Source organism: Tyto alba, unplaced genomic scaffold (genome assembly GCF_018691265.1).
Source record: "Tyto alba isolate M040663 unplaced genomic scaffold, T.alba_DEE_v4.0 Super-Scaffold_16, whole genome shotgun sequence".
NCBI classification, from domain to species: domain Eukaryota; kingdom Metazoa; phylum Chordata; class Aves; order Strigiformes; family Tytonidae; genus Tyto; species Tyto alba.
Genome location: NW_024881278.1, coordinates 31,379,308 through 31,403,803, shown reverse-complemented (window position 1 = coordinate 31,403,803; position 24,496 = coordinate 31,379,308). Strand labels below are relative to the sequence as shown.

Here is a 24,496-nt window from a genome sequence, read left to right as displayed (position 1 = left end):
GTTTGAGGTGTTCTTTTGGTTGGGGTTGTTTGTTTTGTTTTTAAACTATATTGGGTGACTAATTTAAAAACAAAACAAAACAAACAACCAGCCCATCTATCTGATGGTGCAGAGATCTAGTGTCTCACAGTCACTTCTCTAGTTGATAACACTTTTATGTGAGCACTGTTTTTGTTACTCTACTGTTTACTGAGATTTGAGTCCTTCCAGGTTTGGTTTTTGTTTTTTTTTTTTATCACAGTATTAATATGGTCTACTACACAGACAGACATTTTAGGGACTGGATATGCCAGTGCAGGTTCTCCACCTGCTTTGGTTGAAAGGATGGTGCCTACCTGCAGAGGTCATACACACTCTGTAACCTTTTCTCCCTCAATTCTTCCCTCATCCCCCACTCTCAGTGTGTGAACATAGTTCCAAAAAATTATCACAAATACTGTGTCTCTGTCACCTCTATCTTAAACGTGAATTGCTGTTTTACAGGACATTTTGCTCAATTTCTTCCTTAAGATAATTTAACTGAAATCGCCCTTACCCTCCAGGCTAGAGGGGATCTGCTCTGTTTATTACCAGGAAGCATGTGTGTCCGACGATTTAAGGGTAGCCCTCCTATCCATTACATTGCCTTGACAAAATTCAAAATTTTGCTGTTTACAAAGGAGGTGCCATTTTATTTTTTCTGCCATTTTAACACTATGTCTTCATATTGACAGGGAAAATATTTCCATGCCTACTGCCTTGAAAAATATCTTACTTTACAGAAGGTATTGCTGACATACACAAACAACACAACTACCATGTTTGCATTGCAGACTATCTTGATGCATTGCCAAAGCTGTCCTCCTCCAGTGCCCTGCTGGGCCTATTTATCATACCTAGACTCAGACAAAAGTCAGAAACAATTCCTGACTTAAAGTGCATGCAGCCCTTGGAAATGAGATTAGATTAAGAAACATTGTCACCTAGTGGACAGAATAAGATGTATTTATTATTGTTGATCTTATCCTTATAATGAGATATATATAAAATATATGTATATATCCCAGTGTATCATTGCCTCAGTGACTATTTCTAGTTAATACCATATGCTGACATGTCAGCTCTTCTCACTTCAAAAGCTCTTTAGTAAACCACGTGCATTTGCTAAGCAAGCCAGAGCAGCAGCAGCTTGGCAATTTTGCAAAGAGAAGTTATTCAAATGAAATTGATCTGCAGAAAGAGAAGTTCATAGTGCCGTACAGACTGTCCCTTCAACCACATCCCCCCTGACTCCAGACTACCCAGAGCACTGTACCAGGTGGTAAGTACACAACCTCTTTGTTTGGAGAACAAACACCTTGCTCTTTGGCATTTCAGACCATGATACTCCCAGATGGCCTGGAGATTTGGAGACAATCTCCTCCCCTGCCTTCCTATCCGAGGCAACCTGGCGGCAAAATGCTGAGCTCCTGACACATGGGAGGTTGTTCATGCTTCCTGAAGAAAGGCAGCTGCTCTCTTCCTACAACATTAAACATATCAGCCATCTTTCATCTCATGAGCTTGTTTGAATATCCAGAGATGCTGTGCAATGCCACTGTGTCACATCCCTCTTCAGTGCATATATTCACCTCTTGCTGTGTCAATATACAGCACCCTTACTCTGGGATATCTACTGCTTGTGCCTGGATAGAAGTCTATGGATCAACTCTCTTCTCCGTCACCTGGTAGTTAATGCGGTACCTCAGCATCAATCCTGGGGAACAAAACCACCAGCTGCTGGTTTCATAAACCTGTCCTAGGCTGCAGGCACTCAAAAGATGGTGTTTTGCTCCACATTGCCAAGGTGAAGTGAGGCCACCTATGTCATCAGTGGCAGAGCCAGTTTGGGGAATGGAAATGGGACCCAACAGGGAGCCAGGTGCTGCCCAACCTGCTGCTCAGCCCTATTCCATCAGCCGCCCTGGAGCCATCCCGCTTCACTGCCTAAGCCCCATTTTCAACATTGAGCCTGACACTTATGAGTAAGCATTCTGTTAAAAGTTATTCATTTCTATCTGCCTACATCATTCCAAAAAATGGGATGCAAACTACCAAGGTCTTGCACCGGTGGGTGGTGCAATAGCCATGCACACTTGGAAACTCTAGGTCTCTCCAAGTGATTAAATGTCTGACTTTTACCAGATTTACAGTCATCTCCCTTGTGTTTTCCTCGTATTAACTAAATACGTACAAATCAGACATCTCTGTTTCTTGAGAGTAAGAGAGGGCACAACTTCCTTTGAAAATAAATTTTAAAAGACTTTAAAGCTTCCAAAAGGTCTCTTCTGAATGTTCTATTCACATAGATCATCAAGTGTGTTACTGAAAAATGTTACCATCTGGGACAGGCTTTTCTGCAAGTAGATCCTAGACTGTTCTAACAGAAGAAACTTGACTGTCTTAGCCGCAGTTCTCGAGAGAGGACTGGTAACATGGCTCTGGCTGTATACATGAACTTTTGGTATCCATTATTATATACAACGTACCTAAACAGCTGCAGCTTTTGGCAGATTGTTTGTAGTCTTTCCTCCTTCCTTTTTTTCCCAGGTGTTGCATTTCATGGGTTTCATCTGTCTACTTAGGAAAAAAACTTCTCTAGGCCCCTAAGTGGTAGATCTTTGACAGATGAAGCAGTAGCAGCTCTTTGTGTTTGTTCTGTTTCATTGCTGGAGTTATTCACTTGTTCCTGCTTCTGAGATGTACCCATCTACCTAAAAATGTTTCATGCATAGGTTTTCCAATGGATAATCTAGTTTAATTTGCTTGCCATGGAACAAAAGAGTAATTTTAGAAGAGACGTTGCACATTTACACACTGAACTGCTTCTTGCTTTATTTGTTTTTTGATTTCATGGATTTATTGTTTTCCAGGTTGGCTGTCTTGGTTTGGAAACAGTATTGTGATTTTTGTCCTGTATAAACAACGACATCTGCTGCAGCCCACTGACTACCTCACGTTTAACTTGGCAGTATCAGATGCCAGTATCTCCGTATTTGGTTATTCACGGGGGATCATTGAAATCTTCAATGTCTTCAGAGATGATGGATTCATTATCACATCAATATGGACTTGCCAGGTAAGAGTAGATTACACTTTATTAGACAAAATAGGTGCAGTTATTTCTGTGTGTATGCTGTATATAAATAACCAGACAGGCCCAAAAAAGTGAAAAGAAGTACTGACTGACCTTCCAAAAGGACACTGTTCTCTTTTGTTACACCCATAAATCTATGCATTTTATCAGTGTTTGACCAATTTTCAGTGATTTTTTTCTACCTAGCCACAATAGTTACTACAAGTCTGTTTTTTTTTTACTTCATGTCACAGCTCCCACTCACATTGGAAAGCTAAGGTGTAGGCTGTGCTTTCCTTCAGCTCCCCTGAAGTAAACCTGGTTGTTGGCACTTTAACATTTGACTTAAAGCAATGTTGACTCCTACTTGACAAGGCGTGTAGAGCCAAGCCTCCACACAACACTTAGGTACACACATATATTTTAGCATGCATTTTGTATTAAATCAGTCACAACCCTTCAATCTTAGCCCTAAATTCTTGGTTGGTTCATTGCCTGCAGTAGGATGAGTGACTTAACTTTATGGCACAGTCATCCCCAAACTTGCAGGAAGCTTTTTTTTGAGAATTTGGAAAATGTTACTATTGTTAATTCTGAAACACACCTGCATAAACAGAATGTAAATACATCCCATTAATAGATAGGTGCAAGCCTAGCTCCCTGGTGTTTTCAGTAACCTCTCTGATAAAGATTATACTTACTGTGTCTGCTTCATGAGGGAATCAAAAATTTGAAAATGACAGGATAGCCTACATCAAGGTGTAAGAAAGATCAAGGGTGAGAGAAATAATCCTCTTTTCTTGGTGTGTGTGTTTTTGTTTTGTTTTGTTTTGTTTTTTTAATTAAGTTGAACTATTGTACAACATAGATGAAAGATCTTTTACAGCTCATGTTCCCTCCATTTCAATACAAAGGTTTAGTTTATCCAGAGAGGAAGACTTCACACAGAAGATTCTGATTAACATAGGAGCTGTAGCTTGATCTAAAAAGATTATTATTTTCTTGTTTAAAATGTATGTCTATAGCCATTTGACAGAAAAGGATTTATCAAAATGAAGATAATTATTTCCTCAGCAAAATCTCACTATTTCTCTAATGAGAACACCTATAATTGCAATCTAAGGTCTGTTGAGGAGAACCTTTGAGCACACCTCTCTACTTTTTTTTTATTGATGGAAACTTCTGAAGTCATCAGATAAACAAAGACGTACATGCAAACTGTAAAATTCATACCCACCCTCAGAATTAAACAGATTCCCATTTTTTCCTGTCTCAAGGAAGATTGGAGCTATCATTAAGAAAGGAAAGGTAAAATCTGGATCTCTGGGTTCAGTTCCAGCTTTGCTGCAGGCTCCTTATGTAAGACAGGGTAAGCCATTCAGTGTGAAATCCGGGACCAAAATCTGTGGCATAACTTAACATTTACAACCCAGCAGGATGAAAGAGGTAACATTAAATGACCCTTCTGCCTCCACAGTCCAAGCTATTCCAGAGCCCCATCTGTGCTGTGGCTCCTTTTTTGGACTGTAAAAGACAGCACACACAGGAATCGACACGTCATGGCGTGCTGTGTCCCTACCTCTTGATTCGCATGGGAGCCTTCTGTCAACAGCCTGACAGTTTTCCTCCACGATGCCTCTGCCTGGGAGTCCCTCTGGCTGCCTGAGCTATTTAGAGTCTCATTACAATGATCTGGCTTTTTTTTTTCCTTGGGTATAGAAGGACTGGGTTGGAGGTGTGCTTGATCTTAATGTGATGGAGGTGTGCTTAGTCTTGCTGTGCTTGAACTGCCTTACAGGGAGAAAAGCAGCCCATAACATTTTTGAGGAACCCAGATAGTTTGTTGGTCAGGGTGTTTTAAGTAAATTTACTGGGATCTCCTGGTCTTAAACAGCAATCATTTGTAAAATACGGAAATCAAGCAAAGTTTTAAGGTATTGAGTTCCAAAGATTTTGTTCAGGACATCAATAATGCATTAGCTTTTCTAAACACTCTGATTTGCAAAACACTGCAGTTTCTGCTTCAGTAATCCTCTGTAGGCTGTAAAAGCTACATTTATCATTTCAAATAGGAACTGATACTGTATTAATGCTAACTAAAAGTTCATGGTAACCTGGAAAAGTCAATTTGTACTCTGAATTAATAGTTTGAATAGGTTGTGACCTGCTAAGTGGTTGAGCTGGTTGTGACCTGAGGGAAAATCGTGTAGGATTCCTGTTTCTATCAAGATTTTGTTCTCTGTTGGGGGGCCTCAAAAACATATTTAAAACATGACATCCGACTTCTTCATTATTGAGCTTGACAAAACAGAAGCCAGTGATGAAGAAGTAACTTCTGGAAGTAGAGTGCCTGTTTTGAGGAATAATATTGTGCAGAAACAGCAGGAAGCTTCTATGCATAAACCAAATGTGAACATTTCTCTGTATGTGTGGACAGACAACATAAAGGTCATTATAAAAAAATGTTCAACACTAAACAGTGGTAGGGTTTTGATTGCTTGGTTTCTGGCATTTATAAAATATGATACATTCACAGTCTGACAAGAGTGGGCCTCACATCTGCAACACAAGGAGTGAGGAACTTGGTGCCAGGAGGCTAAAACCTATGCTTTCTGTCATGGCTCTCCAAAGTCGGTTTCTCTTGTTCCACTCACTGCACTCAAGCTCCTCTGCAAGTTGCTGGGATGACAATTTGGGCTGTTGCACACATGAACATGGCTCTTTCCTTAGCATGGCCTATGTGTTTTCCCTGACCTGGTTTGTTTTGCTGAGTCCAAAAGACAGCCTTACTTGGCTTTCTGTTGTTGCCTGATTCACTATATATTTTCTCCTATTTCATCAGTCATCTTCTGCTGTCAGGTATGCTTAGGGAAACTTTATCTTCCCAAGCTAGCCTGTCATTTTGCTTTATGAAGAAATTTCATGAGCTCACCTCACTTAATCCACCTAACTATTTTCCTTTCCTCTGATTCAGGCCTCCTTCTGTGCCCTTAGGTAATACTTTTCAAAATTAAGGTTCATCATTCTTGGCTGCCCCAGTTAGTGGGAGTGGGGAGAAGACAGACAGATACTACTTCTTTTTCAAAATAGCCTAGTTTGTGAAAACTCTGTAACAAAAAATGCATCTCCATCTAAAAGGACCATCTCGCAACATATCTGCTGAATGGGACAGATATGCATGCTCCTGTTCTCCTCTTCTGTGTGGAAGAAACACCATTTCTTCCCCATGTGAAACATTATTTTTCTTTTTGGAGGTCTGACAAAGCTCTCCTCTCAGGAATGAGGTTGAATGGTAGGTCTCTATCCAAATGCTGCCCCTGCTGAATGCTGTGTACGGATATGGTTTTCCAAGGGTGGCTTTTAGACTCTGTTTTCACTTCTTGTTTATCCATTCCCTGCTCTACCACTCTGTCTTAGTCCTGATTGAGACAGAAGAAGGATGGTCAGTTTCTCTCACATTCGTTTTTTAGCCGCTAGCAATATTATCAGTAAGTAAACTAGTTCATATACGAAAGTTCGGGTCAGGGAAGGTAGCCGTGCACAGTTAAGGGAAGGATATGTTTGTGAATACCAAGAAATTCCAATATTTTGTAGCCTGGAGTAAGAAATTAAAAATCAAAAGAGAGGTGAGATATGCCCCTCACCTCGTTCTCTTGGTTACTTTGGGATCCTCATTTGCTCACCAGCTTTTGCCATGTCCAATCCAGGAGCCAAGCTCAGAGCCGTGACCCTCTTTGCACCAGGCAAGCCTCCAGAGCCTGCAAAGCTGAGCACAGTGGCCCTTACCCCTTTTTGTAGATTCAGATTCCAGTCTCTGCCTCTTGCTAACACTGAAAAAAATCCACCATTTTTGGTGTTATTAAATGTTTAGAGGTCTACTATGACATTTCTGAAGAAATAATGTCCATCTTTTGTAAAAATCAGAGGCAGGGTTCCGAAACACCAAAAGAAAATTTGCAATAGTAGAAAAGTGTAAGATCAGTAAGAAGAAAATATATGGGCTATTTTCAGAAGGTTTGAGGGGAGGACTTGTAATCTTGAATAAATTCTTTTATATTTTATTGATGGCATTTGCTTTCTCTGAATGTGCATTTATTTTTTTTCCTGTACACATATTGTAAAATATTGCTAAATCTTGTCTGAGGAGGAAACAGAAGATTAATACCTTCTCTTAACAAAACGTTCTGTAAATTGTTTGATACATCAGAAACACTGAAGGCATTTATGTTCATTTATAAATAGAGTAGATTTGAAGGACATTGATTTCTGTCCATTTAATATAACTGGTAAAAGCAACCAATTGTTGACTTTTAGCTAGACTATTGACTCTCTTGACTCAGTTTGTGATTTTATGTGTTTGTAAATACCAAGGCAGTGTTTAGGTATCTTTATATGTAGTATGGTATTCCCTCATGTTCTGGGTAAGATGACTGAGCTCAGCAGTCAGTGAGACCAAGTACTAAAAACAGTGTCAGGTGGAAAGGACCAAAATGAAACCTCACAGGCTTCCTTTCTTGTCCTCACCCAATATTTGGGAGATTACTGATGAAAATGGCAGACAGCATCGCTGCTGCCCAGCAGTATGCATTCTTCACCAAACTTCTTCCAGCATAACCACCCATTTCACATTGCTCCGTCATCACTCATTTTTTCCTTCAACAAATCATCCTGTTTTCAACTCACTCCGTATGTAACAAGCACCCTTTCCATATACATCTCACCCCCACCTCTGCGTCTCATTCTCCCTAGAAGCTCTCCATGAGAATGCCGTACTCACCACAGACCTCTCACTAGTAAAACCTAGACAAATCCACATGCTGTTCATCTTCACCCCTAACAGCGTCCATCGAGGTGGATAAAGGTTTGCTCCCGCTCACCCTCCCTCCCAGCTGGCTACAGGGAGATGTAGTGATGATTGCTGTAACTGTCCTCATCCAAGTACTTTAACTTTCTTCCATGTTTTTCCCTCTCTCACTCCCTGTGGGGAACAGTCTGTGCAGACACACCTCGGGTTCACTGGCACTCACACCCAGTGGAGCCAGCACACACACCACAGGAATGCCTTCATCCTCAGCATGGCTTTCTGCAGCTGGCTACATTTGGCAGAGGATTCCCATCCAAAGACCAAGCTAGCTCAACCTTGCCTGGTGTAAAAAATCTTGCAATATCACTGTATATCCCAATGTCCAAGCATGTAGCTCTAAGATTGAGGTTGGACCAGAAGAAACCAGATTTTTTTTCTCAAATCGTAATAGCACGGGAATGTCTGCTTAGTTGAAAAATATTCAGCTATCTACCTATAAGATGCTAAAAGAAATCAAACCAAATGTAAAAAGGGAACGAAAAATAGTTATTGACTATCCTAGCACAGTACCGTGGTGTGATATTGCTGAGATTTTACTTACATATAGCTTATCATTCCTGACATTTCATTAAGATGAAAATAACCCAAAGTCAAATCATGGAACTGGCACTAAGAGCATTAACAGATAAAACAGGTGTTAAAGGTGCTGAAGAAAATCTGTGTAACATTAGCTCTGTATTCTGCTCACCTTAAGCATGCTGATTCACTGTGAAAGGTAGTATATGGAGATTGATCTATAAAGCAAAATCAAAAAAATTGTGCCCTTTATTTTGCCTGTGCTGTACTACAAAAATCTTCCTCTCCCAGATATGTTTTTCTGAAAAAAATTTATATCTCAAATATGAACACTAGAATGTATCCTCATTCTTGTTTCCCTGCATAACTGAGATTTGGATACAGAAAAAAAAAAAATGTAGCAGAGATATTAGTCTTCCCTATATATTTCTTGTCTGCTTTGATACAATCTGAAGAGTGTGCACATTGCAGTCAAAGAGGTAAGAGCAACTCATGTAGACATCTGTGAGCTAAATTTTAATGAGAAAAATACTTCATCTGCAGGTAGGGGGGAGGAGGGACAAACTGCCTTTGCACAAACAGAATCATTAGCAACATAGAAGATCATTTCAGTGTAACTAATGTGTCTGTGGGGAAGTTAGCCAGTTTTCATTAGCCATGAATTCTCCCTCATTTTCCTGTAAATTATTATTTCTGCAGCCAATTGCAACAAACTAGGGAAGTTACATATTTGGTGCTTGAAAAATTATGAATGCTCAAACTATCTGTTTCCTTGTTTAACAAGTCTGACGTAGCCGCTCTCATGCCACCCAAGCACTGCACCAAACCACACACGGCTGCTTGGAAAGGGCATTTGTTGCCTGATAGTGCTCCTACAGAACCAGGAACTTCCAAAGCCTGATCTTTGATTCCTGCACTCGCTTTTTCTCTCAGAGGGCTTTGAAATATCTTTTTCCTGTTTCCTTAAGTGGAAAATAGTAGCCTTACTCATGCTTCTGTACTGATGTGTGTTTCTAAGAGACTAAATGTCTTCTCTCAAAAAATGTTGTCCATCACTTACCTTCATCATTCAAGATCTTCTCACCACGGGGCTGAACAATCCGTGTTCTTCTGGCTACTACCTGTGTGCCACATCCTCTCACTGACTTTTAAGCAAAATTTCATACTAAACTTAAAAATCACTCTGATAATATCTATAAATATCTTAAATAGCCCTACCTCACATTTACTCATCTTCTATTTCACAAGTATATATTCCATTAAGTCAGTACACCGCTAGTGTGTAGGAAGCAGTTTGGGTCCTGACCCTAATCCTGTGCTGGTTGAATCAATGATGACTGCTGCTTGCTATTGGCAGTATATGACACGACATCCAGTATTTCCACACCACTGTCCCTGCAGAAGGGATGACATTGCACCTGGTGGCTTTCAATAGCTCTTTAAGGCCAAGAATAACCTATATCTTTTATACTTTCTTCCAGGCCCCCCCTGGGCTATTAGGAGACCTTGGCAATGCATGTGACTCTCCTGTCAGGAGCTGTCAGGTCCAGTTTCTCATACGCAGCTGTGACGCGAAGACCCTTGCAGCCCATACCCATTTTGGGACTATAAGAATTTTCTTGAGATAAATCAGTTCTCTTCTGTTCCTCTGGCTATTTCAGTACGGGATCCAGAGGACACAAGAGTATCAACCTAGGAGGAGATGATCTAGTAACCATGCAGCTTTTTCAGGCTTTCAGGAACATAGCATGCTCTTGTCTTGGCCACTTAATGGCTGAGCTTGCACCACTGCTAACCAGCCCTGCCTTGTGTCTAGGAGCTTTTTGAGCAGAAGAGTAAGTTCACTGGTAGGCATTCAGCCAGTTACCAGAGTTGACCTTGTATTAACCTGATGGTGGTTATGTAAGCAGATTCCGTCTTGCTGGGAAACAGCACAGATGACTGTACTTTGGAGAACGTGGAGCATCACTTGTAAACTCTGGGCTGTCCTGGCAGAGCCCATGAACTGTCTGTGGGACCTCTGCTTCCCTTGAGACGTGTAAGCCTCAAGAAACATTTACCGTGATACTCTGAAAAGGCAAAGATAGTACCTCTTTGAAAATAAAAGCGTGACTTGAATCTGGTGTTACATGGATTTCAGTTATTGGGGTGGGATCACCACAGGCCACAAAGCCAAGCTGTGCTTTCTGTGGAAATATAAAGATGTGAGACGGGTGACTCAGGTGGCTGTTTTCTTCTTTTATCTGTGTATTTGTTTGTTTATATTAATGGTGCTCCTAGCAATAAATAAGTAGGCTCTGAATTATCATTACTGAAGTGGAATGTTTTGGCTCAGGCCCACTGAAAAGAGTTCTACACAGTGTAGCACAAATGTTCCCAGAGGTCAGTGACAGAGTTACCCATCTAGTGCTTCTTGATTTCCCTGTACAGTAATTCACAGAAAGACAATGGCAATACAGCATTTAACCTGAAGATGGGAATATTTCCACTGTATCTGAATCATTGGTGCTATGAGCTACATACTTGGTTGTTTCCTCCCCTGTTAATTCTTCATAGGTGGATGGGAGAGACATGGTCCCACAGCATCAACTCAGAGCTAGAAAGCAGGTGCTCCAAGCATGTGCAGATGGGGTACTTCGGGTAAGATTATAATCCGATGAGGCTGTATAAGAAAATTCTGAAAGAAATTTCTATCTATTTGTTAAATTCTGTGCACTTGGTGGGGTTGTTACATTCATAACTGTGCTCATTGCTAGGAGCATGTACTACTACAAGTATAAATTGTGACCTGAGAAGGCTACAACTCTTAACAGCTAAAAGTCAGCCCAAAGTCAGTATATGATGAACCTTATTTGATTAACCCAGTATATAAACATCAAATAACTACAAGCAAACAAGTATATTTATTCTGGATTCCCTAACATTACTAAAGCCAAAACCTGACCTGTGTGTATTAATAGCTCACACTAAATGTACATTTCTCTATATAGCATACTTAGTATAATTACACATCTGTAACCATATTTGTATAGCCTAAATATTGCATTTGCATTTTTCCTATCTTTAAAATATATGCCATCAACAGAAAGGTTTAATCACTTGGTGAATGCAAAATACTGAGTATCTGATGCTTTCAATGGTTTAAACTATCTAATCCTGTAGCAGATCAGCTCTCATTGTTTATTAGTAAATGAAGTGCCGTTTGTGTCAGAGAGCTATCATAGCTTGGGCTCATGCAATCACCTCTAAGAAGAGCTACCCTTGAAACCTGCTGAGACATTTTAAAAGGCAGAATGCAACCATAGCAGACCAATGTCACATGAGCAAAAGACATTGTGGAAACTGTGGTAAATGATAAGTCTCTTTCGCTTCCTGTATTGTAGGAATTCTTAAATAAACTGGTTTAGTGGTTTAGGAACACTATGCATTGGGAATTTTAAGTAGTCTCCTGTGAAGACCGATTTTGATTATGAACCTTGGTAGTTTTTCCATTTGACAGAAGAGTTACGATAGTCCGGCTAACACATTATTGATATATTGGAGGGATGGGAAAACTATATTGTCGTTAGACTCGAGTGGAATATTTTCTCACTTTAACAAATTTAAGAATCTGTTAAACTTTAAAACACACTCTAATCAAAGGCACTCACATTTTTTTTCCAAATGTATTTCTTAAAGATTGATTTAGGTGACTTTTTGTCTCTTGAGTTTGAAGGTTTATTGCCATTATCTATTCACATTATGAACTTGGAATAATCTGATCTGTATTCAGAAAAAATATTCTGAGAGAGTTTATTGTGATGACTTTGAATATATGCAATGGAAAAATAATCACTTTTTTAAGTTTAACTTTTCTTTCATATTCATTATCTCATATTTAATAGAAGAGAAAGACAAGACATTGTGGTTCTGAAGTGAAACAAATGGGCTTCAGGAAATTACAACAGATTCACCAGTTGGCCAGAGGAGGGAGTGATGCAGCCTTTCTGGCTGGTGTGATCAGTGTTTCAGCCTAAATGAAAATGTAATAGATATTTTGGCAATCTGCTTTTGTGCCATTAAACCTTGATTGATCCACTAATAAGAACAATAGGTTATATTCTATTCTGTCTGCTTTAAATGAAGACAACCCTTATGAATTCAGTAGGGATGCATAAGTATTAAATGTAGTAAAAGTGTGGCACACTCAAAGTCATAGCTAAAAATTTGATAGTGCGCTGGGGATTCCTGACTCTCCCTGTGTTGAAGCAAAGCTTAAGAAACAAATTTGCATGCTGTAGGAGCTTTATGTATTGTGGGTTGTAAATAGTATACCAAGAACATTAGTGAGATTTAAAATCGGGCACAAGTACAAAGCAGAAATAAACACAGCCTTTTCTTCAGTTGTGTCTTAGCTTCCAGGCAACATAAAGATAATGAGCAAGTTCTGTGAGTATCTATATAGCCAAGGGAGTAATATTGGTATAGCACTGAGGAAAAGCTATTAAAACTGCTCCTGTTTCTTAATGGGTAAAAAGGAAAGCTGGTGGATCAAAATTGCCATACAATCAACTTTGTGTTTATGTCAGAATTCACTATTGCCTATTAATGCTGCTGCTATTTGATCGTAGTTAATAATAGGAAGGACAAAATTGCATTAAAGACAAATGGAGGAAACATTATGACTGTGGAAAGAAGGAGCTGGCTGGGGGGTAGGATAAAAGAAAAGGAAAACCAGAACTGGGGAAGAGGAAGAGCATCAATCTTCCAAAGTAATTAAATGTTATCTACTATTCTAGTTTTTCTTTGGCTGTCATTCCATATATCTTTAAAGCTGCAGAAAACTGAGAATATGATGTATTTTTGTTACCTACACAGATTAATATATCTGCCTATAGAAATTAGGACTATGCTAAAGCCATTTTTCTGTTGCTGACTACTTTGGGTTCTAAACAGTCACTTTGGTTACTACCTACAGTCCGTGCTGTCTGTTCAGGAACAGAAAAAGTAACAGATCTTTCTTCCACATGCTGTAGATGTGTGCCTGAAGTAGGCTGGCTACTGCTACAGTAAGATCCCTCATTTTCTTCTGAAGACATATGTTTAAGTGACACCAATATGAAAGTACTGCAGAATCGATAGACTTGCTGGGAAATGGTGTATGCATAGCTACGCTCAAGAGATAATTTGTTGCTGATAGAAGCTTGGCAGGGACAATACTGGTTTGAGGATCCTACTCCCAAAGCAGCCCTAGCCCATCTGTTAGATGCTCTCTCATGTTTTAATGTTGCGGTGCCGTGGCCTCTGTACAGGCTGTTCTGCAGCCTGACAGCCACCTCGTTTACCTCCTTTATTCATTTCATCCCAGCACTCGTCATCCCCAGAGTTCTCTCTCATCCTTGGCATTTCACCCTGGTACCTGCTCTGAAATCGCCGAGCCTGTGACCAGCACAGGGACCGTTAGCACAGCCACCCCCGGGAGACTGTTGTCACTTTAGCCACTTACCAGCCTTATGGCCCTGATCAAATCCCTGATGATAGCTCCCACACTAGCAGAAGCAACGGCATTTTGATGAGCTGAAATGCTGTTGTGAGATAGTATGAAAATGAGACATGGTGCTGACGATAGCTTGGTCCTATGAACTATGTTGATTTAGGTAAAGCTGTATTTTTTTTTAGCAAGGCACCACTCCAAAGAAAACGGTTTGGCTTATTCTTTCTTATGGTGACAGAATTTAATCTTAAATGGTAGAGGGCAAGAGTGTATATTTAGACCCACTTTCCTCCCTTGTAAATGTGCTCAAGGGCTGTTTGAACTAATCACTTAATATAATTGTGTCTCTTTGCTCTGACATCAGGGAAGGGGGGGTGTGGAATAATAAAGGTCACATCTGCAGGTGATAAAACACACAAGGATGTATTTCAGAAAAACTCAACCAGTTTCAGCACAGGAGGGCTGTGATACACACTAAGAAGCTTGTCCTGCTTACTTTAGACTTAATTCCAGAGTGCTTATTTGCATCGTTGCTGAAATACTGCTTCCTTTCTAATCTAATAACTAATGCAATTGCTTGAGCTAATGCAGTCTGGTTTCTCAGTAGTCCTCAGGCCATGTTGTTTTCCACACCTATGAAGCATTGTTAGAGCAAATGGAGAAGTGGCAGCTGTTTGCATCAATAAGGCTAATGACATGCAGAGCATGTTTGCATATCCAGGTGTTTCACCAGTCTTCACAGCACACAGTGGGCCAAATACAGCCAAGTGCAGCTTCTAGCAAGCAGCTGAGACATCCAAGGACTTCTGTTTTCTGGTGTAAACATGGTTGCATTTACACACCAAGCATGAGCTGATAGTAAGTAGAGCACAGGTGGATCTAGATCGTTCTAGTTGCAAGTCTTGCATGCATTTAAAATGCGGTGGATCTGTTAAAGTTGCCATTAATAAGTATATAGGGTCAATACATGGGTGCTGGTAGCAAGAAAAACCACCAGTGAAAGCAGCCCTTCTCTTAACCCTTCACCCAATTTAATTTATACAATCTGCCATGGTCTCAGCTTTAAGCCTGGATTAAAGCCCCAGATTCAGTGCTGGGATAAACTGAATTCCGTGGGAGTTGTGCCCATTCACACAAAGACCGAGTTTGTTCCTGAAGAATAACGATGTGCTTTTCCGCCGATAATTTTATCACTTGAATGCCAAGTTTCACTTGCTTAGTATTCCTGCTCCACTCGGTGTAAAACTGGCACCTCCAAGAGCTCCTCTGCTCTGGCCAGTTTGGTATATCATTGCAGGCTTTCAAAAAAATGGACTGCCTTCAGCATTTTGCCTGGATCGTTTCCCAGGCATATAGTGCTCCCTAGCAGATGGCTACATCCATCTCTGCTGCAGCAACTCCTTTCCTCTACCCGTAAGTGAAGCTAGCAGAGTTGTAACCATCCTGTGCGTATATGCTGAGACACTGACGTCAGTGGGAGCCTACACAGCCGTATGGCTCTGCCTGCATCAGTCAGGGATGGTGAGGATCAGGGCTTAATAAATAGCAGGCAATCAGCAGCACCAACACTGAGACTCAATCTATTGGAACGATTTAGCTTTGGACGGTTTTATTTAATTTTTTAACAAGCATTTCTTACTCAGCCAAGTCCATTACCTCCTATGCTCTTCCCTCTCTGGCCTCAATTTCATGGGATCAGTTTGCATGTTTGTTCTGCCTAAGCAGGGCAGCTGCATCCAGTGCATTTTTGCCCATTCAGGGATTTTCTTCTTTCCAGTTCAACATTATTCTCCTTCATTTGGCAAGTCATTTCAGGGAAGCATAGGTTTAAGGGTGTGTTTCCTTGTTTATGTTATGAACCTGACAGAGTGCTTATATAATTTTTGAACATTTACTTGCTCACTGATCCTATAGAAGGTAACCGTACCTGACATTTTATTTTTCCCTTCTAATTGGGTTTCCGGAAAAACTTTCAAGAGCATTAACATGCAAATGACAGGAGTAATCCCTGTGGTTCTTTTCCTCTTCAGCTCTCTGCAGTAAAAGAACATCCTGTACTGCTTGGTTTTTCAGGTTGATGGCTTCCTGACACTTCTCTTTGGCCTGGCTAGCATTAATACCCTTACAGTAATCAGTGTGACCCGCTACATCAAGGGCTGCCATCCCGAGAGAGGTAAGGAATAAAAGCAAGTCCCATTCTGCCTTCATTGAACCTGGTGCAAATCTGTATTTCTTTCAGTCACAGGCTATGTCAAATATAAATTAGATGCGTTGGAAAACAGAACATAACACATTCATTTACATTACAAATATGTGTGCATAGAATCCTTCAGAGTTAACTCCAATAAAAGCTAAATTATTTCTAGTACACTTCTGTTACCATGGGTTAAATTCACCTTTGTGCCAAAGATACCACAGGTCCTGCTGACCCTCTGTATTCTTCAAAATACAACTTAAATGACTACTAACTGATGCATACATCTTTGTCTAGATCTCAATGTATACAATGAATTTCGTCTTCTATGAGATGACGTCTGGGAAGTTTCCAGTTGTTGATAAGATCCTTGATTCAGAAGGCTGCCCTACATACAAACATTTTCACTCTTCAGGGTGTTTTGCCAGGGTTTGTGCACAGCAGGCATCACGGCCTGGTTTAGATGGTGCTGGGAACATTCTGTCTGCACATCTTGCCTCCAGCTTTTGCAGCACCGTGCAGCCTGCCGTCCCCACACGCCTCTCCGGCCTCCCCTCGGTGGACAGTTTCACACCACAGGACATGAAAATTACTTGTATCATCCCCAGAATTGGCCATGACCAGGCTCTGCCCGATTGGTCCCTGTCTCCTGCCTGTCTTCCAGATCTGCAAAGCATCATCGCTACAGCCTCACGCCCACACTTCTTCCTTCTCTAGTGACCTGTTGATCAGTAACCTGAATATCTCAACCAACCACTGTTCATTACTCTTTCCAGTGGTAGAAACCTTTTACTAATCACTCTTCCTGGTTTTTTGAATTTCATTTTTTACTAATCTTTGGTATAAATTAACCTCTTAAAGGTATACAAGTGTCTCATTGTACAAATCTGGTCTAAAACCTTTTACACATGTCCTGCCCTGTGAAGCCCTCATCAGCAAGTCTATATAAACATGCTGTCATCTATCCCTTTCCCTTTATTTCTCTTTATATCACCACACTCACCCCAGGCACTCCCTTTCACAGGATCAGTAGAAACTTTTCCTTACCGTTCATCCTGGTACTCCTGCCTGCTGAAAAATTTTACTTCCACTGAGAGCCTTATGTAATCTCTCTTCTTTACACCTACACCTTCCACAAATTTTCCCTAGTCTTCCTTTCACACATCCTTAGATAATGTATTATAAATTTTCATGCCTTTGTTATGACTGGCTTGCACCATCTTTCAGGCAGGAACCTATTAAAGTCCACAGGTAAAGCATACATAAATACACTGGATGCATCATATGGGTTTTTTCTCTCTAATAACATGAGTAGTATTAGCTGTGAAAAGAACTTCTTCAGGGAGGTCGTTTATCCACAGGAAGTTCCTCTGAAGTTTGTTGTAATGATAGACGTGTTAATTTTCAACACAAACTGCTGTTGGAGATGCTACAATTTGCCTGAGATGTATTCTCCATCTTCTACATTTTATATCCATTGCATATGATGAAGTCATACGTAAAACCCACATTTCTCTTTTGCAAAGCTGTATCACATGTTCATCTGAGGTTGTGCACAATTTATGATTGTCTCTTGAAGAAAATTGAGCAAGTATCCAGTATAACTTTACAGAAATGCTGAGGAATAGATATTGGTGGGTACATAAATATTTCCCACATAAATTAAGAAATAACCACAATGTATGGCAACAACAGGACAGATTAAATAATTTGTGTTGAATGAATAATGTAGTTTGAGCACCTAATGTATTTTCTCCTTTTTAAGAGGGAATTTTAACAGGGAAAACCTTGAAGTGAATAAGAAAATCCTCTGAATTTAGACTTCTCTTGTTTGTTTCTATGTAAAACTTAACATACAACTGTTTCCTGTTTTTTACAAAATTGAAAAACATAAGTCTAACAGAATTTGTTAATTCTGCAGCACTCAGCAAACACATTGTCTCCTGCTTAAAAGCCATTCATTTGCAATGTTCACAAGCTTGACAGATGCTTTTAAATTTAGGTTTTCTTATGAGTATGCATTGTTTTGTCTTACTATTTTTTTAAATAACCGTATTTTTCTTATTAGCTGTTGGTATAGGAGTGCATTTAGATTTCAGAGATATGTTTGTCTTTCTAGATATTATTTTCTGACTAAACCTTGTCATTGCAGGTCACTGCATCAGTAACAGCAGTATGACAGTGGCGCTGGTTCTCATTTGGATAGCAGCTTTCTTCTGGTCAGCAGCTCCATTACTTGGCTGGGGTAGTTATACAGGTAACAGGTCTCTTTCAGTTGTACTTATTTGGCACCTCTCCACTTAACCGAACAAAGATACTTACCTTTCTCTCTTGCTGTTTGTGATAAACCAGACTGATTATCAGTGGAACTGAGAAAATCATTCAGCATGCATGACGTATGCGCAGAGTGTTGCCTGCTTTGGTATCAGCTATAAAGAGATTTTTTTGAAGATATCGCAGAAAGGACTTGGACCAAGTGCATATTACCTATGAAAAAAGAGAGGCCAGAAATATTTGGCATGGTTAAGCAATGAGATAAAGGAAACTATCAAAAGACATCCTTCAAAAACTGTCAAGATTAGGAAGCTAGAAAACAACACAAGTTCCAGCAAGTTAAACTTGAAACTATAATAAGACAAGCCAGAAAGATTTGGTGAAACAGTTTGTTGAAAATATGAAAGCTAACATAGCAGAAGAAGAAAGATATTTCAGAGAGTTTATGAGTCCAAAGAGTGATTAAGGTGCAAGATAAGGCCATAGCAAAAAAGGGAGGGGGGAAAAAAGGCAAAATTTTGAATAGTGAACACCATAGTAATTCAATGCTTAAGGGATATTCCCACACCAAAAAAATTTCTTCCTGGGGAAAAGTTGGAGAAAATGTCTCAAATTAAGTATCTAAAAATTCAACAAAACAAATCTCTAGGAACAAATAGTAATGATACAGGAGTCCTAACAACTGAAATCTTTGACTGGAATTGTCCAGCAGTTATCTGCCTGGTTCCTGTAGGCATCTGCATCTTTTGAGAAGTCATGAAATTTATGAAGAATTATTAAAGCAGCTATGTGAATATATCCTCTTATTAAATACCCAACCTTTGAGGTATATCTCTGGACCCTTGAATTATGGGTGTGAGAAAAGAATCCATTTCTATGATTGGTTGCATCTTCTATCCTTCCCAAACCAAAATGGTACCAGGATATTAGGCTCAATGGATCTTTCTATTGAGACAAAACCAAATTGTTCTAATTTTATGTCATGTTTTTGTACTCTGGTTACGTCATAAACTTGGGGGGTTTGGACTGGTCATTTTCTGTGTATCTTCTGATGATCAGTGTTTTGGTTTTACATTAATCGTATTGGCTCTTAATTTGTAGAAGGATATCTGATATCCCTTTTTGGCCTTATACTGAAGCCAGGGACTTTTTGTTCATCACTGCCTTGTCAGGGCCTCCAAGTGCCCCAATGGATCCTGTTTGTACTTTGGATTCAATTCCCGGACAGTGGTCTTCAAGACCACTTCTGGGAACAGTTTTCCCTACTGAGAATCACAGCGGTTTCAGGTTCCTGGGCTATCTGACTCTAAACACATTTCCCATCAGGGGACTCATGGGGATGTGGGAGCCCAACACATTACACCGGGCTGCCTCGCACCTTTCACTTCTACACAGCCGCTGCAGGGGTACCCAGGACCCCGCTGATTTTTGGAAATGCCACTTGCCACTGTCCCTGCACAGGAGGGGGGAACACGACTCTGAATTTTGACCTGCAGGAAATCTGCAGGGTTTTCTTTTCATGTCATCCGGAGAGGCTGCTTTCATTTTTCAGTCAAAAGTTTTCACAAGTCAGAAACCTGGAGTTAAGCCATGTTTATGGTTATCTTCTTGAATCTTGAGGTCTACTGATGAAAAAGGCAGATGAGACAAAAAAGTCTATTTCTATTACTGAACACATCCAGACAGCAACACCTCGAGCTTTTGGTGATAAAATTACCGAGCTCTTTTTGATGAGAATCATAAAAGAGACTTTAATCTTCTGCTCCTTTAATTCATCCTGACTAAATCTCCTATCACCTGTGAGGAATTAAGGGATTTTTTAGTTTTTTCTTCAGAATTATCACTGGATATCAGGGAGAGATCTGTTGCTAAATCATCCAGGCTTCACCTGTACTGTATCTCCAGGTCTTCTTAATACTTGACTTACATAATTTTGGCTCATGCTTCATTTATTTGTAATTCAATTTGCTGCCATAGCTGTCAGAAAAAAAAACAGCTTTTTCCACTTAAAAAGAAAAATCAACAATTCACAATCTACAGAAACCCTCTAATGTTATCTAACTCAAGTTTTCTATAAGAACACATTTGCAAACACATCAGAAAGTCTGAAGAAATCCTGTTATTCATAAAAGTATTTAAGCAGAGACTGCACCTTATTCCCACTGCCTTTCTCTTAAGTACCTGAGCAGCTAATGTCCTTTTGTAAATCCCACTAGCTGCAGACCCTGCAATCTGCCTGACTTCATATGTAAGAGCCTGCAGCTCCTTTGTAGTTGCAGAACTGTATGCTTCCCATTTAGCAAAAGTCTCATATCCTTCTGAGTGTATATATATATGTTTCATCTTCCCATAATCTTTATCATTAACCATATCAATTTGCTTTCATGGCCCTTTCTACAATAAAAATTTAATTGTCTTTTTGTTTCTATTTAAAAAACCTCAATATTTTTATTTCTAACTTTGTTATGTGAGTGGTGACTTGCTACATTTGGCATACTGTCTCTTCACAATTACTTGTTATGCTGTTATAGTGCTCACCTTAGGAAGTTGCTATGTAGAAGATTATGACAAATAAGAGTAGATAACACTCAAGAATATCACACCTACTGAAAGAATACCTTTTTTTTTCCTCCCCTAATAAAGTGTCACAATTTCCTATCCTGAAACAACAGTTTGTGCATTATGGATTTACACTGGAAATCTAAACTGAACAGAATGATAACATGTTAAAACCCGTTGCAGCCTAGCTGGTCTTGAAATATTGTTTATGTAGAAAATTATGTCACAGTTCATTAAATCAGAAAGATTAATTAACTTTTTAGTGTTTAAAATAAGAAAAATACAGCATTTGAACTCATATGTTAATCGCTCAAAAGCAGATAAATGTTCTAAAAATGCTAACAAACTTACTTTTGCTTTCCAGATCGCATGTATGGCACATGTGAGATAGACTGGGCAAAAGCCAACTTCTCTACAATCTACAAGGCCTACATTGTCTCAATTTTTATCTGCTGTTTTTTCCTACCTGTCACAGTCATGGTCTTCTCATATGTGTCAATTATCAATACTGTCAAGCTAAGCCATGCGTTAACAGGACTGGGTGATCCCACAGACAGACAGAGGAGAATAGAGCGGGACGTCACCAGGGTGAGTTTAGGTTTCATGTTGGGTGGGATTTATCTCAATGAAATCTGTCTTTCCAGAATCTAGTCTCAACTAAACAGAAGAGAACAAAACCAATCAGTTGCATTTCATTTCTCTATAATCTCTAGTGACAGAGTCTGAACTCAGTGAAAAATATGAAGTTTGTTTAAAACTCCCACCCCATCATTTGGCTAATATTGGTGCTACATCAAATGTGAAAAATAATCTAAATATAATTGAAGTGGATTATAGGGCAGAAACCCAAAAATTTTCTTTAGCATACGCTCTTTTCTTTCAGAAGTTACGTTACTTCTAAGCATACACAGAAGTTACAGTGGAGCTTTCAATTTACTTACCTTTGACTTAAGTCTAGCCGAAACCTTCTGAATTTCTATCAACATCCAGGGGACTGCAGCTATTTTCATCCCATTACAATGAGGCATTGCTCAAGCACACCACCATGCCAAAATTGAATATATATCTTTTAGGTTTGCCTGGCTCCATCAAAGCAAGCCTTTTGCTTGCCTGTATTCTCCTGTGAGCCATACCCTCGGGACAATCTGAGTGTTTCCCTTCCAGCCAGATGTCCAAGCTACTGTTCCCCGTGTGTTGCTACCCAGATGTCATCTTCCAGAATAGATTTAAGACTATTCTTCTGTCTTTTAGGTTTCTATTGTAATTTGCACAGCCTTCATTATTGCATGGTCGCCATATGCTGTCATCTCTATATGGTCTGCCTATGGTCACCCTGTACCCAATCTTACCAGCATCCTTGCCAGCTTGTTTGCCAAGTCTGCCAGCTTCTACAATCCCATTATCTACTTTGGAATGAGCTCCAAATTTAGGAGGGACATCTTCACCTTGTTCCATTGTGCCAAGGAAGCCAAGGACCCTGTGAAGCTCAAACGTTTCAAAAACCTCAAGCAAAAACAAGAGCCCTCTCAGAAAGAAGACAAGTATGTGGGAGAAATGCATCCTGCACCAAGCCCTGATTCGGGGATGGGAAGTCCAACCAACACCCCATCTCCAGCAAACAGGGAAGTGTATTTTGGTATTCTCGATACACCATCTAATAACCCCGATATTGAATGTGATAGACTGTAAGCTTTGTGGCCACTTAACACATGCATCTGTTTTGTGTCCACGAGGAGTCTCTTCACATCAGCGCTTGAGTGATTTCCTAATTTCCAGTCCATCTGTTTCTTGCTATAGCACTGATGACTATACAACTCAAGCAACTCAGACAGTAAAGTGATATTTTCCTTCTATGTAGGTACAAAACACTATGAAGCACATTACAATGTTGGCAGCACATCCAGTGCCAGGAGCATTCGATTTTCACATGCATGCAAGAAAAGGAAGACTGACTTGTGAAGAGCAAGCATTAGCTAGCAAAAATAACTGATAAGTTCCTACCCAAATTTTATTAATTAGGAGATTATATTCCCAACTCTGTTTTTTACTCTTCAACAGTCCCGGCCATAGAGGACTGTTTTAGCTGGGTGGTGCTGCCCAGCCCGGGCTGTAGGAGAAGACGAGCCCTGCTGAAATTGCCGCGGAGCTGCTGCAGCTCCGACGGCTGCGAGCTGGTGGGCAAAGCGGTGAGGTCCCCGCGGGGCACCCCAGCGAGCCCACCCTGGGGCTCCCAGCCCCTCCGGCCACGGGGCTGCGGGTCCCATTGCCTGTGCCTGACTCTGCCTGTACCCGTGCAAGCGCCAGGAGTTGTAGATCTTGGCATTTTCTAGTCACTCTAGTCTGAACAGTGGCTTCATACTTTTCCTTGTTGGTCTGCAGAATTATTTCCATCTTCCCAGTGAGCTGGGCCTGGCTGCAGCATTCAGATTCAGGAAAGCTGGCCTTTTATTTTACTGATCTGTCTCCAAACTGGCTGGTTTTCTCCCTGACTATTAAGGTGGAACAAGAGATGTACAGGCAGTGAAACCAAAAATGTCACTAAGGTTTTAAGAGTATTGATGAGGCATAGCATCAGAGCTATTCACAAAATAAAATCCAACACTTCACTGCTGCTTCTGAAGAAAGCTTTGTATCTGCCTATTGGCAAAAAATGACTTCTAGGTAAAAGTAATTAAATAGCAATTAAGAATAGTGATTTAAACAGCTAAGCTGTAGGCTTAAATCAGTAGCAAGACTATCAGATGCTATAATATACAATTTTTTCACCAAGGTTATTTTACAGAATCAAAAGGCATATCTTCATAATTCCCCATCTAGGAAATTAACTGCATACTTGGAGACTTCTGTAAAAATGTGTCTGGATTAGCTGTGGAAACTGTGGGTTCATTTAGTGCCATTTACAAACTAAGGGGAAAAACAGAAGAAAAAACCCCCAAATTTGTTGCTAGTCTCACTACTATTCATCACTGTTTGGAATCTCACTGTCCCGGTGTGCTAAAATGTAGTTGTTTTGCAAAAGTATGTTTTTCCACATGTGTTTCTTGGGAAAGTTACAAAGAGAGCCCGCCTTCATTTCCCCCATTACTCTATTTGTTTTGAGAAACTCACCTGTGTTTTGAAGTTAAAAACAAATAAACATTATAAGCAACAGTGGGGAACTGTGTTTTCTTTCATGGCTGCAGGTCTGAACTACAAGAGCATTCATTTTTGTGGAAAATTTTGAGATATGGGTGCTATTTCATTACCAGAAATAATTAAAAGCAAATAAGTTTGCTTCCAGATAAAAGTGCATGCTGTAGCTGCAGAAATAGATGAAATCATTTAGGGCAAAATCCTGTCAGCTGGTGAAGCCAGCTGGGCGAAGCCCAGTTTTGAAAGCTTCTATGTGTGGCACAAAATCCACCTTCGTAGCCCTGCTGGACTGAGCCTTCTCACTGCAGAAGGGCTTGGGTTTTCCCCCAAAGAAAGAGGGGTTCCATGCATCCCCATCGGATGTCGTTCTCAGAGGTACCTGCAGCTGCA

The 24,496-nt window shown here is 40.1% G+C and overlaps 1 protein-coding gene across 1 annotated transcript in view; it reads left to right on the top strand.

Annotated features, from left to right (window-relative positions):
- Positions 1-24,112, top strand: part of LOC104365345 (opsin-5) — a 32,164-nt gene extending 8,052 nt beyond the window's left edge. The window contains exons 2-6 of the mRNA XM_009972120.3: positions 2,892-3,097; positions 16,021-16,120; positions 18,294-18,398; positions 21,339-21,562; positions 22,226-24,112. Coding sequence (XP_009970422.3) covers positions 2,892-3,097; positions 16,021-16,120; positions 18,294-18,398; positions 21,339-21,562; positions 22,226-22,663 — 1,073 coding nt within the window. The 3' untranslated portion in view covers positions 22,664-24,112. The remainder of the gene's footprint in view (positions 1-2,891; positions 3,098-16,020; positions 16,121-18,293; positions 18,399-21,338; positions 21,563-22,225) is intronic.
- Positions 24,113-24,496: the final 384 nt, after the last annotated feature.